The 12,922-nt window shown below is 36.4% G+C and overlaps 9 protein-coding genes and 2 non-coding genes across 11 annotated transcripts; 7 read left to right on the top strand and 4 right to left on the bottom strand.

Moving 5' to 3' along the window:
- The first annotated feature begins 21 nt into the window (after window positions 1–21).
- On the top strand, window positions 22–986 carry BEWA_042810 (conserved hypothetical protein). Its single transcript, XM_004833637.1, has 4 exons — window positions 22–636; window positions 680–713; window positions 752–829; window positions 872–986. Exons 1-4 carry the CDS (start codon window positions 503–505, stop codon window positions 971–973), a joined length of 348 nt encoding a protein of 115 aa, XP_004833694.1. The 5' UTR covers window positions 22–502; the 3' UTR covers window positions 974–986.
- BEWA_042820 lies at window positions 232–303 on the top strand. Its single transcript has one exon. It is a non-coding gene; the product is annotated as a tRNA-Pro (tRNA).
- A 102-nt stretch (window positions 987–1,088) lies between the features above and the next one.
- BEWA_042800 lies at window positions 1,089–1,160 on the top strand. The gene has a single exon. It is a non-coding gene; the product is annotated as a tRNA-Pro (tRNA).
- Window positions 1,161–1,207: 47 nt separating this feature from the next.
- On the bottom strand, window positions 1,208–2,366 carry BEWA_042790 (conserved hypothetical protein). The gene is made up of 4 exons (XM_004833636.1): window positions 2,157–2,366; window positions 2,010–2,097; window positions 1,536–1,955; window positions 1,208–1,487 (listed from the first exon to the last, which is right to left on the bottom strand). The coding sequence occupies exons 1-4, from the start codon at window positions 2,307–2,309 to the stop codon at window positions 1,213–1,215; spliced, it is 936 nt and encodes a 311-aa protein (XP_004833693.1). The 5' UTR covers window positions 2,310–2,366; the 3' UTR covers window positions 1,208–1,212.
- A 199-nt stretch (window positions 2,367–2,565) lies between these two features.
- On the bottom strand, window positions 2,566–4,676 carry BEWA_042780 (conserved hypothetical protein; the record flags this gene model as incomplete). Its single annotated transcript, XM_004833635.1, has 7 exons — window positions 2,566–2,834; window positions 2,868–2,968; window positions 3,008–3,102; window positions 3,138–3,416; window positions 3,453–3,563; window positions 3,598–3,846; window positions 3,882–4,676. The coding sequence occupies 7 exons, from the start codon at window positions 4,674–4,676 to the stop codon at window positions 2,566–2,568; spliced, it is 1,899 nt and encodes a 632-aa protein (XP_004833692.1).
- A 127-nt stretch (window positions 4,677–4,803) lies between these two features.
- On the top strand, window positions 4,804–6,754 carry BEWA_042770 (methionine-tRNA synthetase, putative; the record flags this gene model as incomplete). Its single annotated transcript, XM_004833634.1, has 1 exon — window positions 4,804–6,754. The coding sequence occupies exon 1, from the start codon at window positions 4,991–4,993 to the stop codon at window positions 6,752–6,754; it is 1,764 nt and encodes a 587-aa protein (XP_004833691.1). The 5' UTR covers window positions 4,804–4,990.
- A 113-nt stretch (window positions 6,755–6,867) lies between these two features.
- On the bottom strand, window positions 6,868–7,909 carry BEWA_042760 (conserved hypothetical protein; the record flags this gene model as incomplete). The annotated part of the gene is made up of 7 exons (XM_004833633.1): window positions 6,868–6,998; window positions 7,034–7,093; window positions 7,130–7,217; window positions 7,253–7,350; window positions 7,386–7,473; window positions 7,525–7,629; window positions 7,721–7,909. 7 exons carry the CDS (start codon window positions 7,907–7,909, stop codon window positions 6,868–6,870), a joined length of 759 nt encoding a protein of 252 aa, XP_004833690.1.
- A 131-nt stretch (window positions 7,910–8,040) lies between these two features.
- On the bottom strand, window positions 8,041–9,311 carry BEWA_042750 (conserved hypothetical protein; the record flags this gene model as incomplete). Its single annotated transcript, XM_004833632.1, has 6 exons — window positions 9,016–9,311; window positions 8,652–8,951; window positions 8,437–8,610; window positions 8,301–8,397; window positions 8,202–8,262; window positions 8,041–8,163 (listed from the first exon to the last, which is right to left on the bottom strand). Exons 1-6 carry the CDS (start codon window positions 9,269–9,271, stop codon window positions 8,041–8,043), a joined length of 1,011 nt encoding a protein of 336 aa, XP_004833689.1. The 5' UTR covers window positions 9,272–9,311.
- A 59-nt stretch (window positions 9,312–9,370) lies between these two features.
- On the top strand, window positions 9,371–10,502 carry BEWA_042740 (uncharacterized protein; the record flags this gene model as incomplete). Its single annotated transcript, XM_004833631.1, has 4 exons — window positions 9,371–9,636; window positions 9,697–9,942; window positions 9,983–10,089; window positions 10,143–10,502. The coding sequence occupies exons 1-4, from the start codon at window positions 9,561–9,563 to the stop codon at window positions 10,500–10,502; spliced, it is 789 nt and encodes a 262-aa protein (XP_004833688.1). The 5' UTR covers window positions 9,371–9,560.
- Window positions 10,503–10,564: 62 nt separating this feature from the next.
- Window positions 10,565–11,226, top strand: BEWA_042730 (conserved hypothetical protein; the record flags this gene model as incomplete). Its single annotated transcript, XM_004833630.1, has 2 exons — window positions 10,565–11,122; window positions 11,158–11,226. The coding sequence occupies 2 exons, from the start codon at window positions 10,565–10,567 to the stop codon at window positions 11,224–11,226; spliced, it is 627 nt and encodes a 208-aa protein (XP_004833687.1).
- A 234-nt stretch (window positions 11,227–11,460) lies between these two features.
- BEWA_042720 (conserved hypothetical protein) lies at window positions 11,461–12,794 on the top strand (the record flags this gene model as incomplete). Its single annotated transcript, XM_004833629.1, has 3 exons — window positions 11,461–12,602; window positions 12,644–12,707; window positions 12,744–12,794. Exons 1-3 carry the CDS (start codon window positions 11,533–11,535, stop codon window positions 12,792–12,794), a joined length of 1,185 nt encoding a protein of 394 aa, XP_004833686.1. The 5' UTR covers window positions 11,461–11,532.
- Window positions 12,795–12,922: the final 128 nt, after the last annotated feature.

Below are 12,922 nucleotides of genomic sequence, written 5' to 3'. Positions count from 1 at the left end.
CCATCATATAAGTGAATTTTTGTCCATAAATATTCATGCTTATCTACGAAAATTATTGCTATAGAAAATATAAAAAGGTACCTTATCAATTAATTTAATATTGACAGAATAAACTCGTTTTTAAACACTGGAGGTGTAGTAAAACTCAGGGTAATTTTCAAAGTCAGCAAAAGATGGCCTTGTACATTTTAATGATTCTTTTATGAATATACAAATCCCGGCGCCCGCGCTGGCTGCTTGGTCTAGTGGTATGATTCTCGCTTCGGGTGCGAGAGGTCCCGGGTTCGATTCCCGGAGCAGCCCAGCTCCTTTTTCCCACGCTAGTTTGTTTTTTCTTCTGGTTCTGCTCCGGTAGAACCTTTTGACATGTATAGAGTGCTGCTTTAGACTATTGATAAAATAAACGTTTTCTACGTACGATATAGGAATATGGTGTTGTCCCAACCACTGATAAGGCAGAGTAATCGATAGTGGAACGACACTTTTTGTAAAATAGACTATTATGAGTGCCATAGACATACATAGTAACCTAACTATAGATTACGGTGCATATGTGCATTTCGCCTACCATGTAGGAAAGTATTTGATTCAAAAGTGTGAATACGAATCGTGTGACGAGAAATCTCTTGTAAAATGGTTGGCTTCACATTCTTTATTTTAGTAATAATGATTCTTTTAGGTATCTCGACTATAAAAACGAAGCCTTGGTTCAGGTATTTCGACGAAATTTTCCAAATCACACAATTTGTAGAATCCCTCAAGTTTGGAAAAATCAAAGTTAATTTATGAAAAACTCATCGATAATTTAATTTATGATGAGTGTGTAATGGTATGCCAACTTTATTGTTCATACATCCCAAATCGACTTTAGGTTGTAGGAAGGGCATCAGGATCGCGTATGATTAAAAGACATCCAGAATTCTTTGTTTGGGCTTGGAGAAGCCTGTCTAAGTTACACGAACAACATAAATAGAAATGCAATTTTTGTTATACATTATACACTCAATTCTGTATCAACTGTTGCTCTAGTTTTATATTATTTTCAGGTATTATAACATATTCCTCTTATAAATTTGCCCTCCCCTACAGGCTGCTTGGTCTAGTGGTATGATTCTCGCTTTGGGTGCGAGAGGTCCCGGGTTCGATTCCCGGAGCAGCCCTTTTCTTATTGGTTAGAGTTTTTATGGACTTATAGCATACAAATTAAAAAATTTATTCATTACGTGATGTTGATGGCGGAGTATTGGCATTCCTCTGAACTTCTTCGGCAATTCTTGTTCGCAGATACTCCCTTTGTTTGTTGTAGGTTTCGTCATCTGTGGGAAGTTCGAATCTACACACTGGGCATGTATTATGCTCTTTTAGCCAAGGAATTATGCAGTCCACATGAAAAGCATGACCACAGAGACTTTTGTCCTCGGTTAACCAATGTACCTTGTCTTGATCTCTAAAATCTTCCGTACACACTGCACAATTTCCCAATTCTTCTACAAATACAATATAACAGAGTTTATAGTATGTATAATAACACTCACTTGCGGTATCTGCAGTCAAAACCTCGACTTTCAACGAGTTTAGTATATCTTTAGCAACCGGCGGAGACCCATATCTGTTCGGATCATTGTCCATTACATATTGCAAAATCTGGTCCATAGCCTGTTGATCAAAAGGGTTACTGATAAATGAGCTCATTATTCTTGATAAATCAGTCGGAAATAGCGGAGTTCTGGCAGTAAAGGGTCGTCCTCTGGATCCTCCGTACGAAGTGAAAATTGGTCTAGAACCAAAGATTGTACTAAAATCCCTTGATCCGAAACCCATTTCCAGCGGATTTCTCTGTTCCACATTCGACACTGAACCTCCGAAATACCCCTGCATTACGTCCTGTATGAACGTATTCAGGGGCATCCCAAAGACAGATGTAAATGGGTCCGATGCGAAGAGTCGTGTTACATCTGTAGATGAGTATTGAATGAATATCTCACGCTAGTGAGTATGTTAATACGCACCTGGAGTGGGATTACCACGACTATTTGAGCTTCCTCCGGATGTATCTCCAGAGTGAAACATAGTACCATCCTGATTCCCGACGGTTACCTAAATAGAACAATGAATTATAAGTTTATATAGGAGGGAGATAAGATGTTTAAACGTACCTTTTCTACAAATCCGACACTTTGACATAAGAGGCAGGTGATATCGCCAGAGTCACTGGTGGAAACTTGGTTCTCACTTCTCCTAGCGTTACAAACATGGCAAAAATAGTAATAAGATGGATATATGCGATGTAAAAGAGGGAAACTAGTCATAACTTTAGATTATGATGCAAAATTATTGTAAAATTAGACCATATTAGTGGAATCCAAGAGACTTGTCCACAAATTAAAAAGAGCAGATGGTTAAATCAATAGAAACAATTATTGTACATTTGTTCTACAAAATCCGTACACACAAGTAAAAAACTAATAGTAAATGGCTAAGGGAAGGTGAACTGTACAGCACAACCAACCAACAGTGTGTTAAACTGAGTGCCTAGACAGGAAATCTATATATAGTGCATATATACTAGTGGAACTGGATTATGTGGGTATCTGGAGCTTTTATAAGCCATGCTATCCTTGAAGTACCTACGATTGGCTCGAGCAGAGCCGTATGAAACAGAGTATAATAGCACACTATGCTATTGTTTTTGCCAGGATCGACCATTCGTAACAAGTCCTTATACATCGGCGCATATTCCGGTGGCTGTAATAAGAATATTCTAGAGGCTCCCTTAAAGAGATAACGCTTGAAAAATAGCAATCTAAACGTCGTGATCAAAATAGGTACAGAGCCTAAAAGTTTGTAAGATAAATGTACTTTCTAACCTGAATAGAATTTCTGGCGTGAAAATGTCATTTGTTTAGATGTATTAGATTCATGGCATGTTAAATATTCCAAATTAGATGCTTTTAATTTTTTGCATATCCTAAATAAATGAGTGTTTGTGTAATAAAAATATTCTTACCTATAGTACTGAGTATAATCGGCCAAGACTATTAATACTTCCTTAACTTCATGTAAATTATCCATCATGTTGTCAATAAAATAGTCCAGCAATTCCTGCGAGAAAATACATTTGCATTATGAAAAAAAACCTCATTAGCTTGTTTTATATTTGATGCGGGAACCTTTATGAAAAATTGTTGTATTTTGCATCTCGAGCCCAAAAGTATGTAATCGCTAGTGTAGGGAGAGAATAACCTGATAGACCCTCTCTTGTTTTTGCCATTTTTAAATAGAGAGTTAAATACAGCATTCCTAGAGCATGAAACTAGAATGTTTTGTCTATATTCCCCAATTTGCCCATCAATTACACTCATGCGAATTTTACTTATATCTCCATCTCTCCACTTTACCAAAGGCTGATTTATTAGCTATAGTAATGTAAACAATTATTGATTTATACAAACCTTCCACAAGTCCGAGAATAAACGCCAATTTTGGAATTTTATTATATCGATTCTATCACAAACGACAATTTCTATTGATGACAAGAAATCATAATCAGAATCACCGTCACCCTAAAATATACATTGATGATGAATCATGTGAAACCTTATGTCCAACAATTGATCTGAGCCCCAAAGGAGATGCAACAATAATATCACTAGAATAAAACGGAGTAAAAAGGTGCAAGATTCCTGATTGATAACGTATTCCAACTTTAAATGCGTCATCCTGATTTCCACTGAATGTGTTTACAAAATCCTGTGGCTTCTTTGTCTTGGAAAACATTTCAACTTGATCCGATAAGTCATCTTCACCCAGTGAGAACTCATTCTCAAAGCGTTCTAAACTTTCATCCTAAAGTTAACGTTTGTGTTAAAGTCAGAAAATACCGATTTTGATGGTGGGAGTAGCATAAGCAGATATGTAATTATTTCGTAAGCAATACAGCGCAAACCACAAAGTACCAAAACTTTGGGTCTAGTAAAACCCTCAGATCGATTATGCGTATTTTCGTTGCCAAGGTCCTTATTGTCGACTTTTCCATCGTTTTCCGTCGAATCAAGTTTTTTTATGGAGCCTTTTGAAATGTGATTTGCTATGTGCAGCGAACAAACAAATCTAACAGCATCCAAATTCCTAGTATGATGATCAACATAAAGAACATCCAAGTAGGAATTTATACAATGGAAAAGGTAGCGAATGCGATTGGATAATTGTGGAATGTCTACCTTATTTTCGGCATCTTTGCTCAATTTATGCAGCTTTTTAATCAGATTCTTTGAAATAAAATAGTAGCTCCCATTTTCTACTGGGTCTGGTACTGCATTTGATTTCAAAACGCGCTCCAAGACAGGTGTTTTGCTTTTAACTTTGTAACTGGCAAATAATGGATGATCTACGAAACACTCGCCCACAATAGGAGCATTGGAACTTAAAAATGTTTCATAATCATCATTAAAACTTTCGTACAAATCTCTAGGTAAAGGATCAGCGGTTATTTCTGATGCAACATCACTTTCGGCGTCCGATTCCTCAGTCAATTCTGGGATGTTGAATTCGCCAAAGTTATCACACTCTAGAGATTCTGGATTCACCCTTTTGCGATTTTTATCCTTGCAAATAAGCTTAAATAACTTATCCAAAGCACTTTCCTCCTCTTCATCGTGAGTCACGGAGTTCAGCATCTTTGCACGTATTACAATTTACTCAAGTATACCATTAGCAATCTAATATTAAAAATACACTTGAAATAAATTGTGCTAAAAGTAATAATATTGGAATAGCGACACTTTGTAGCAGAGACCCTCGTTCAGAATCCATTACTTTAGAGTTTATATTTATTATTAAGGATTCCTTAAAAATTAATGGCGTATTTTTTATTAAAGTTGTCTTCTGTGTATTATATCTGTAGACCGTTTTTGAGAAATGTTTATTGAGTCTCATATTCATAACACAAAGTTGCAATTAAGTTTGAATTCAACATTATTATTTAAGATTTATGCACATAAAATATTTCTATCTCATCATATGTATCAATTTTCCGTCGCTTCTTTGTTTCAATATATTTCCAGGGCGCAAAAATGTGTATCTGGTGCCTAGAAACGCTAAAGAAAATGAAATTAAAAATAGGAAGTTGAAGTCTAGTTTTGTTGACGCAGAATATGCCAGTAAAAATACAAATGGATCGTTTATAATAACAACCCCTCTTTTTTATATAAACGGCGATCCGCATTTGGGTCACTCATACACCGTAGTTTTTGCTGATGTCATCAAGAGATTCTTGGAACTTAAAGGGAACGATGTAAAGCTACTGGTAGGAACGGATGAGCATGGCTCAAAAATAGAAAGAAGGTCCAAACTATTTAATCAGGATCCTGCAGATTATGTTTCGGAATATAGGAGTAAATTCCTGAATATGTTCAACGCCTATGACATTTCTTCTGATATTTCAATACACACTGATGAAGAAAAAAACAAACTCTTTGTCAGACAGATATTCAAGATATTGCTAAAAAGAGGATTCATATATCGAGGGATTCACAAAGGTTATTTTTCGCCTAAAGAGGACTTATACTTTCCACAATCACAAGTTTCCGATGGAAAATCACCTCAAGGATTTGATGTAATCCCAGTGAACGAACCAGCATATTTTTTTAAGTTGAGTTCTTGGAGAAAGAAACTTACCGAATTTTTCATTGAACATAAAACGTCGGTTGTTCCAGAAACGCGATATAGTGAAATTATGAAAATTCTGGAATCAGAACTTCCAGATGTTGCAATCACCCGAAGAAATTATACTTGGGGTGTAAAAATACCTTGCGTATGCGATATTACCCCTCCTGTTGATTGTGCTATTCATGGTTCATCGAATTATGGTATAACTGAGACTTTCTATGTATGGTTTGATGCATTTTTAGGTTATTTATCAGGTATTTTGTCACTTTCAGATGAAAATATTGATCAAATTTTAAATGACATGACAAACAAAATCACTAACGAAATACACAGAAAGAGCGTCTTAATTCAAGTAATCGGAAAGGATATCCTTACTTTTCATTCGTTTTTATGGCCAGCTATACTGTTTTCATTGGGAATCCAGCCGTTTGATAAGTTTTATATCCACGGATGGATTTTATGTAAAGGTGAAAAAATGTCAAAATCATATGGATCCGTGACTCCGGCGATGCCATTGCATTCTTCTGACATTTCTAGATTTATGTTGATGACTTTGGGTCAATTTGGAAATGACTTCGAGTTTCATTCCTCTAATTTTAGACAGTCTGAAAATACCGTAAGAAATACATTCGCAGCGGCATGTTATAGAGTAACTGGTCTCTTGAACATTAGGTGGAACGGAAAAATAGAGTTTCCTGGTAAGTATTATGGTAATATACTAGACACTCTTGGCTCTGATCAAGATATCCTTGAGGGCTATATCACCACTGGAAGAGTAGATAGATACATGGAACACCTAGAAACTATGGCCATCAAGATCAATAAATTCCTGACACTAAATAAAGTATGGAAACTACGACCTGAAGAGCAAAATTTTAAAGATATAATATGGACTGCATGTAGCTCACTATTATGTCTAGCTGTGCATACACTACCGATAATGCCAAAACTAGCAAGAACGATCATATCCAGATTAAATCCTGAGTTGAACGATACTCCCATAGACCAAAATAAATTAAGATTTGCTGTCTTAGATTCACTAGAAAGGATTAACTATTCCCCTGTACATGGGGAACCGCTAATTTGATTGTAATATATATATTCCCACAATTTAAGTATTATTTAAGTTTTGTATAAGGTCGTATTCTCCAGTGATAAATTCCAGATGACCTACGGCGGTACCAAGGCCAGGTCTTACTCCTATATTATCGCTTTTAGTATAGTGGATAACACATACGGTTGTTTTTTGTATGGTATTTTCTCCCAGGTTTCTCTGACCTTTATAGCCTCGAGAGAGTCTGTCTTTGGATATGACTGTTGCGCTAAGCGACCTAAATTATGCTTATTAGATTTAGATAATTATAACCTATAGGGCGTTGGTATGCTAAAAATTCTCTCTCAGAATGCGATGAAGGAAGCGAGCGTCCTAAGTTGATGAAAAATTTGAGATGAAAGAATGTACCCAAAGCGAGTCTCCTAAAATACCATGTGCGATCCGTTTTGCAGACATCATGATGTAGTAGCATTTCTTCGACATCATTTATAGTTAACTACAAATTGGAAAATATAATAACTGCAAACACACATTAGTAGCTTGGGCTATAAGACGTTTATTTTCAAAGCTGAACACCTTATATGAATCTGATTCCAGCTCAGTTTTTGTCAAGACTGACATCATGCGATCTACAAAAGGTCTATAGACATCAAGTAGTGCATACATTGGTTTCTAAGTTGAAGTAAAGGTCCTGTTATGTCACTCTCTGGTATAGTACGTTTTCCAATGATCCTCAGTTTGGTACAAAGTTCCTGGAAGAGTTATTTATGTGTGAGAAAGCTTTCAATATGCAAACAAAGTACCTCAAGATACGTATGAAACTTCTCAAATGTGAATCGGCCAGGGGAGGCCATAAGCCTTTCCACCGAAAATTGGAAATATTTCTCAGTTTCAGCGTCTGGATCTTCCTAATAATATCTTGTAAGATTCATAGCAACATATTGTTGTATAAAGACAATAGTATAGAGTTGGATAATCGCAGCGCATAGAGTAACTTACAGAATCTGAAGAAACTAAGCTCTTCACTTTATCCCATAGTCTGGAAACACCTGTTTTATCCTCTTTTCTATTAGGATATAGAGCTTTCCCAATCTCAGTACGTTCAATTTGCTTTGGTTGTGCCGAAGAGTTGCGGAATATAGATATGCAAGCTCTGGAGACATTATTGTACATAAATCTAGTATACATTCTCACACATTTCGACTATAAACATAAATATAGGTGAAGTTGTTGAAATTAAGGTCTTATGATGTGTTTCGGAAAGCAGAATGAAAACGGACTTCCCACATAAGCAACGTATACTGCATATAAATAAAATCTCAAGACAACGACTTGATCACTATGGAATAAAATGTTCCATAAAGAAGACATTCTGGAACGAGAAGAACACACTTCATGCTAAAGCCGGAATATAGCCTCAGCCAACCACCAGAAGTACATTTCTACATAATCTCGATAATCATGAATATGAGAAACAAACCATTAAAACACTATAAATTGACTTTGAATTGTTTTTCCAAGAATCATATTGGTATAGGACTCTATAATGAATGGCAATTTACTTACACTAGAAACAAACCTTATCGTATCTAGTGGATACGTAATTGTTCGTGCGATGAATGCTGAAACTGAACCAAAAATTAAATTAAAAGGGAACAGTTCCACTGGCTTGAGTTCTGTACTCATTTAAAAATGTTGGCATAAACTTTACATACCTTTTGGTTGTATAGATTTCACATTTTGTTTAAGTAGCGGGTGCTTGGATATCTCATCGTTTACACTTTCAATAAGCTTATACTGGAATTTCTCATTAAGTGGGAATGTAATAAGCAAATATGTAGCCGTGGACATTAAACATAGTGAAAATCCGCTATAAAAACCCTGCATACCTACAATTTTATTCCATAGATATACTCACGAAAACAAATACCTTTGGTATTCCAAACGGATCTTAAATGTGACTTGATTTTAACAGAACCTGAATAGTTTGTAGCAAGTCTAGTATAGGCTACATCAAAAGGGTAACTGAACAAATGGGAGAACGTGTAAACAGAAAAAAGAGACAAATATCTCTTTACATATACCACCCTCCTCTTATCATTATAAGGAATATATTTCAAGTCTGATACCCATCTAGATAGGATATAAATTCCAGGGAATATCGTTCCGGAAGCTAAATGAGGAGTTGTACCTTTCCATAACTTTAGCAACCCAAACCGTTCATATGATCCTAAAGGTCGTTATTTTCATGTAAATAAGTTTGATTTCCAAAAATTGTGTGAATTTTGTCAAACCTCTTAGTATATTGAGGGGTGTTGTATTGTTGATAGAAAAAAGCTTATTGAATGTACCACATCCGATTTGAGAAAACAAAACTGATCTGTTGAAAGGAGAGAGAATAAATCTCTGTGTAGACAATGGGATTACATGGGCTGTATATTGCGTAAAATTTAGTCTTGCATCTGTTACTCTCTTTTTTTTCTTCTTTTCATTAAATTTTCTTAGTCTCTCCTTTAATCCCTCATATTTATCTATTCCTACATTAATCATTATAATAACATGGTCGTTCTTTGCTAACTAAGAACAGAATATCTCTGTGCTAATTCCTGACATTTAATTTCCAACAAAACACGAATGTGTGCCAGATTCTTGGCGAATCTGTCATTTATTTAATGTGACAATACCGTAAAATGTTTATTACGTGGAATGTATTATAGATAAAGTAATAAAAATTACTCATTGCGTGATAGGTCTTAACATCAGTTTTGGGTCAGAGTATCGGCTAATTTATACTTGACATGACTATTTTCATATTATATCTATACGAAAAAAATAGAATATGGAAGATGACGACTCCTCAAGGCGATTGTTTTTCATTACGCACACAGTGTGTGCTATTTTCGCTTTGACAGCAGGTATGTTGTAAATTCCAAAATATTTGGCATTTACTGGCATATAAAACAATACATGTGCAGGTATTACGCTAGGGATATATTTTGTAAAGCCCTCGATTGATGTTAAATATGAAAATAACGATGAAAATATCAACACCTGGAATATACAACTGGATGGCGATGGAAAAGTTGTAACGGGGGGTCAATTTAGCGCTAAATTAGGCTTTTATAACAACTCTATATTTCCCATTCGATTTCAGCCAAGCGAAGTCAGTCTTCATTATTTCCCAATAGGAACCAATCCATCGTGTCTCTTTTTGCATTCAGGTACGTTCCATAAATATTCGCTTGGATATATATAATTCAGCTGATTCTCACTTTACACAAACCAGTGGGAGTGCCAATATCTCTCAAGTCCTCCAAAGTATAAATCAAGAGACCAAAGATGGGTTCCTTAGTTTGGACAATTTTGAAGTATGTCCAGATTCGTTACAGCAAATAAAAGATATATACACTGAAATTTATAGGTAACTATAAAATCTAGCAAATGGAATTACACAAATCCTACGTATTTCGATTTAAAGTGGAACATTGGATTACAAGTTCCGGACGATAAGTTAGGAATGATCTACCAAATATATATGGACTGCAAACACTTTCAAAAGGTTATCTTTTCTATACATCTTAAGAAGAATATTTCAAAGTATTGGATTTTAAAAAAGGATTTGCCAAACTCGTTCGAGATCATGCTTCCCATGGAATGTGTTATCGATGACAGAATATATGACGTTTTTAGAGATGTTACTGTAGTAAAGGAAGATGTTATTTTAAAATCCCTATCGCATAATCCAGATTTATTTTCAAATTCTCAAGTATATGTTATGTGATTTCACATGGAACGACTGTAGTGTGTAAGGTGTACAATCATTACAGTATACCTTTAAGTAAAATGTTGGATGAACTTCCGTGTCTATGGAATAGACTATTTGGCGAATCAACCAAATATTCCTCCGGATATAATCGGAAGTTACTAAACAGAGCTATTGAAATCGAACGCTTAAATCTACAAATAAATAAAGACCTGCAACATAATAGTTTTGAACCCGAACATTATAGTTTTAAACGAATTTTAGGACTAATATTAGATAGCAATGATCCTGAACTTGTAGAAAATGCACTGGACGCGTTACTGAGGTTGCGCGAAGAACTCATCGTTCGTTATTCTCCTACGTCAAGTAATATAAACATACAGGGAACTTTTAAGGATGTATCTGATGAGTATGGCTTCGAGCAGATGCTGGAAAACTCCATTAAAATGATAATAGTTGATCACTTTAACAGGAAGATTAAGGACACACATCAGGAATTTATCGCACAACCTGACGAAGTTTCAAATGTTGCAATCATAAATGAATTCATCGGGGTAATTTCGGAATTAAAGAGCTTGGTAAAAAATATCAAATCTGCGATCGCAAATATAGAGAAGACCAACAGAAGAGCAGAAGAGGTCAGTTGATTTAGTAACTGGTAACAGGTTTTTAGGTGGAAAGGAGGCAAAATGTAGTGGAAGAATGTTTGAAATTTCTGGAAGATTACGATTCTGATGAGTGACCCGATGGGAATGGCAAATCCGTCGGAAACCCAGTAGTAGTGATAAATTACATCTATTATTGATGCTGTGTAAACTCACATGCTATAAAATTCAGGCATAATCTTTAAGACACCACCGATGGTACAGAATTTCTAAGATAGCCCTTTCCCCATGGGATGGGGTATACATCTCATAGAATCACATCTGCCGTGATTGCATAATAATCATTATTATCATATACAATCATATTTTACACAGTTTATATAACTCAGTAGAACTGATTCACTATCAGATTCGTATTCATTATACATAGTATATAATCACAAATGAGAGGAAATCTGGGCAGATCCGGTATGGACCGTGGAGGTGTAGATAGAGGTTATGCTTCCCGTCCACAGTATGGTAGAAGGGATGTCGCCGATAATAGGGGTGGTCGTGGCTACCAAAATTCCCCCGGAAGGTACGCTGGTAACCGTGAGTACGAGGGATATGGAGGTTCCAGGGAATACCGCGATAATTACGGAGGGAGAGATTACCGAAATTCCCCAGGTAGATATGCTAACAATAGGGAATACCGTGATAATTACGGGGGGAGAGATTATCGCGATTATGGTGGGAACAGGGAGTACCGTGATGGGTATTATGATAATGGACCTGATCGCCGGTACCCCGTTAGGGATAGAGCTGCTCCGTATGATCGCAGCAGAGTTCCTCAAAATCGCGACTACAACCGTAGGTATGATAGCTACCAGGAATCTAGGGGGGGTGCTGATCTAGGACGCTATGATTCTGACTATAAGGGATATGGTCGACCTGGACCAAGTGCTCCTTCTGGTGCTGGTCCTATACGCAGACCTTATAATACTCTAGAACGTTCCCGCACCAAAATTTTTATTGGAAACCTTACTGGCGAAGTGAGTCAGGAGGAGCTCACAACCAAATTTTCCACGTTTGGTCACATCAACAAGGTTGATTTCCGCCGCAAGTTTGCATTTGTAGACTATGCACGTCCTAGAGATGCTGAAATCGCTATAAAGGAGATGAATGGGAAAACATACTGGGGATCCAGGCTTAAGGTACAACCACACATTGAACAACCAAAGAAGAACACTATGACCAGGGAACCAAACCCTGCTTGTCAAGCTACAGTTCTTAATCTAGATCAAACTGTGAGTTGGCAGGATTTGAAAGATTTCGCGAGACAGGCCGGTGATGTCGTATACGCCAGCATTGTCACAAAGGGCCAAAGGAGGTTTGGATTGATTGAATTTGCAGATGAGGCTACTGTCATTAATGCATGCAAAGAACTTTCTGGCAAAAAGATTGCAAATAATAAGTTGGAGATTGTCCACATGCCTGTCTCTGAATATGTAAAGTCCGTAGACGATGGTTCAAAGTAAGTCAAAGGCTTTGATCTCATAAACACTGTATCTACAGGTTTGATCTAGATACTTTTGAGGCAGAAGAAGGTGGTGAGGACTTGGGAAATGGATCTACTAAGGTTTGTTGATCTTTGCGCTTCACTAGGACTGTTCAGGATCGTGAGGTGTATCAAAAGGATAATTTGGACTCTGTGGATTACGACTAATTTTTCAACAGTGGGGATTATGCTGATCATTTGCAATTGCATGATGGACAAATACATTGGACTGTTTCTGGGAACTACTTATTGACCAGTTGGGAGTCTAATTTATACTTTGGATACATGTCCAAGAT

This window comes from Theileria equi (assembly GCF_000342415.1).
Source record: "Theileria equi strain WA chromosome 2 map unlocalized gcontig_1105316255037, whole genome shotgun sequence".
Taxonomy (NCBI): Eukaryota; Apicomplexa; class Aconoidasida; order Piroplasmida; family Theileriidae; genus Theileria; species Theileria equi.
The sequence above is the reverse complement of the archived record's forward strand: the minus strand, read 5'-3'. Positions and strand labels throughout refer to the sequence as shown.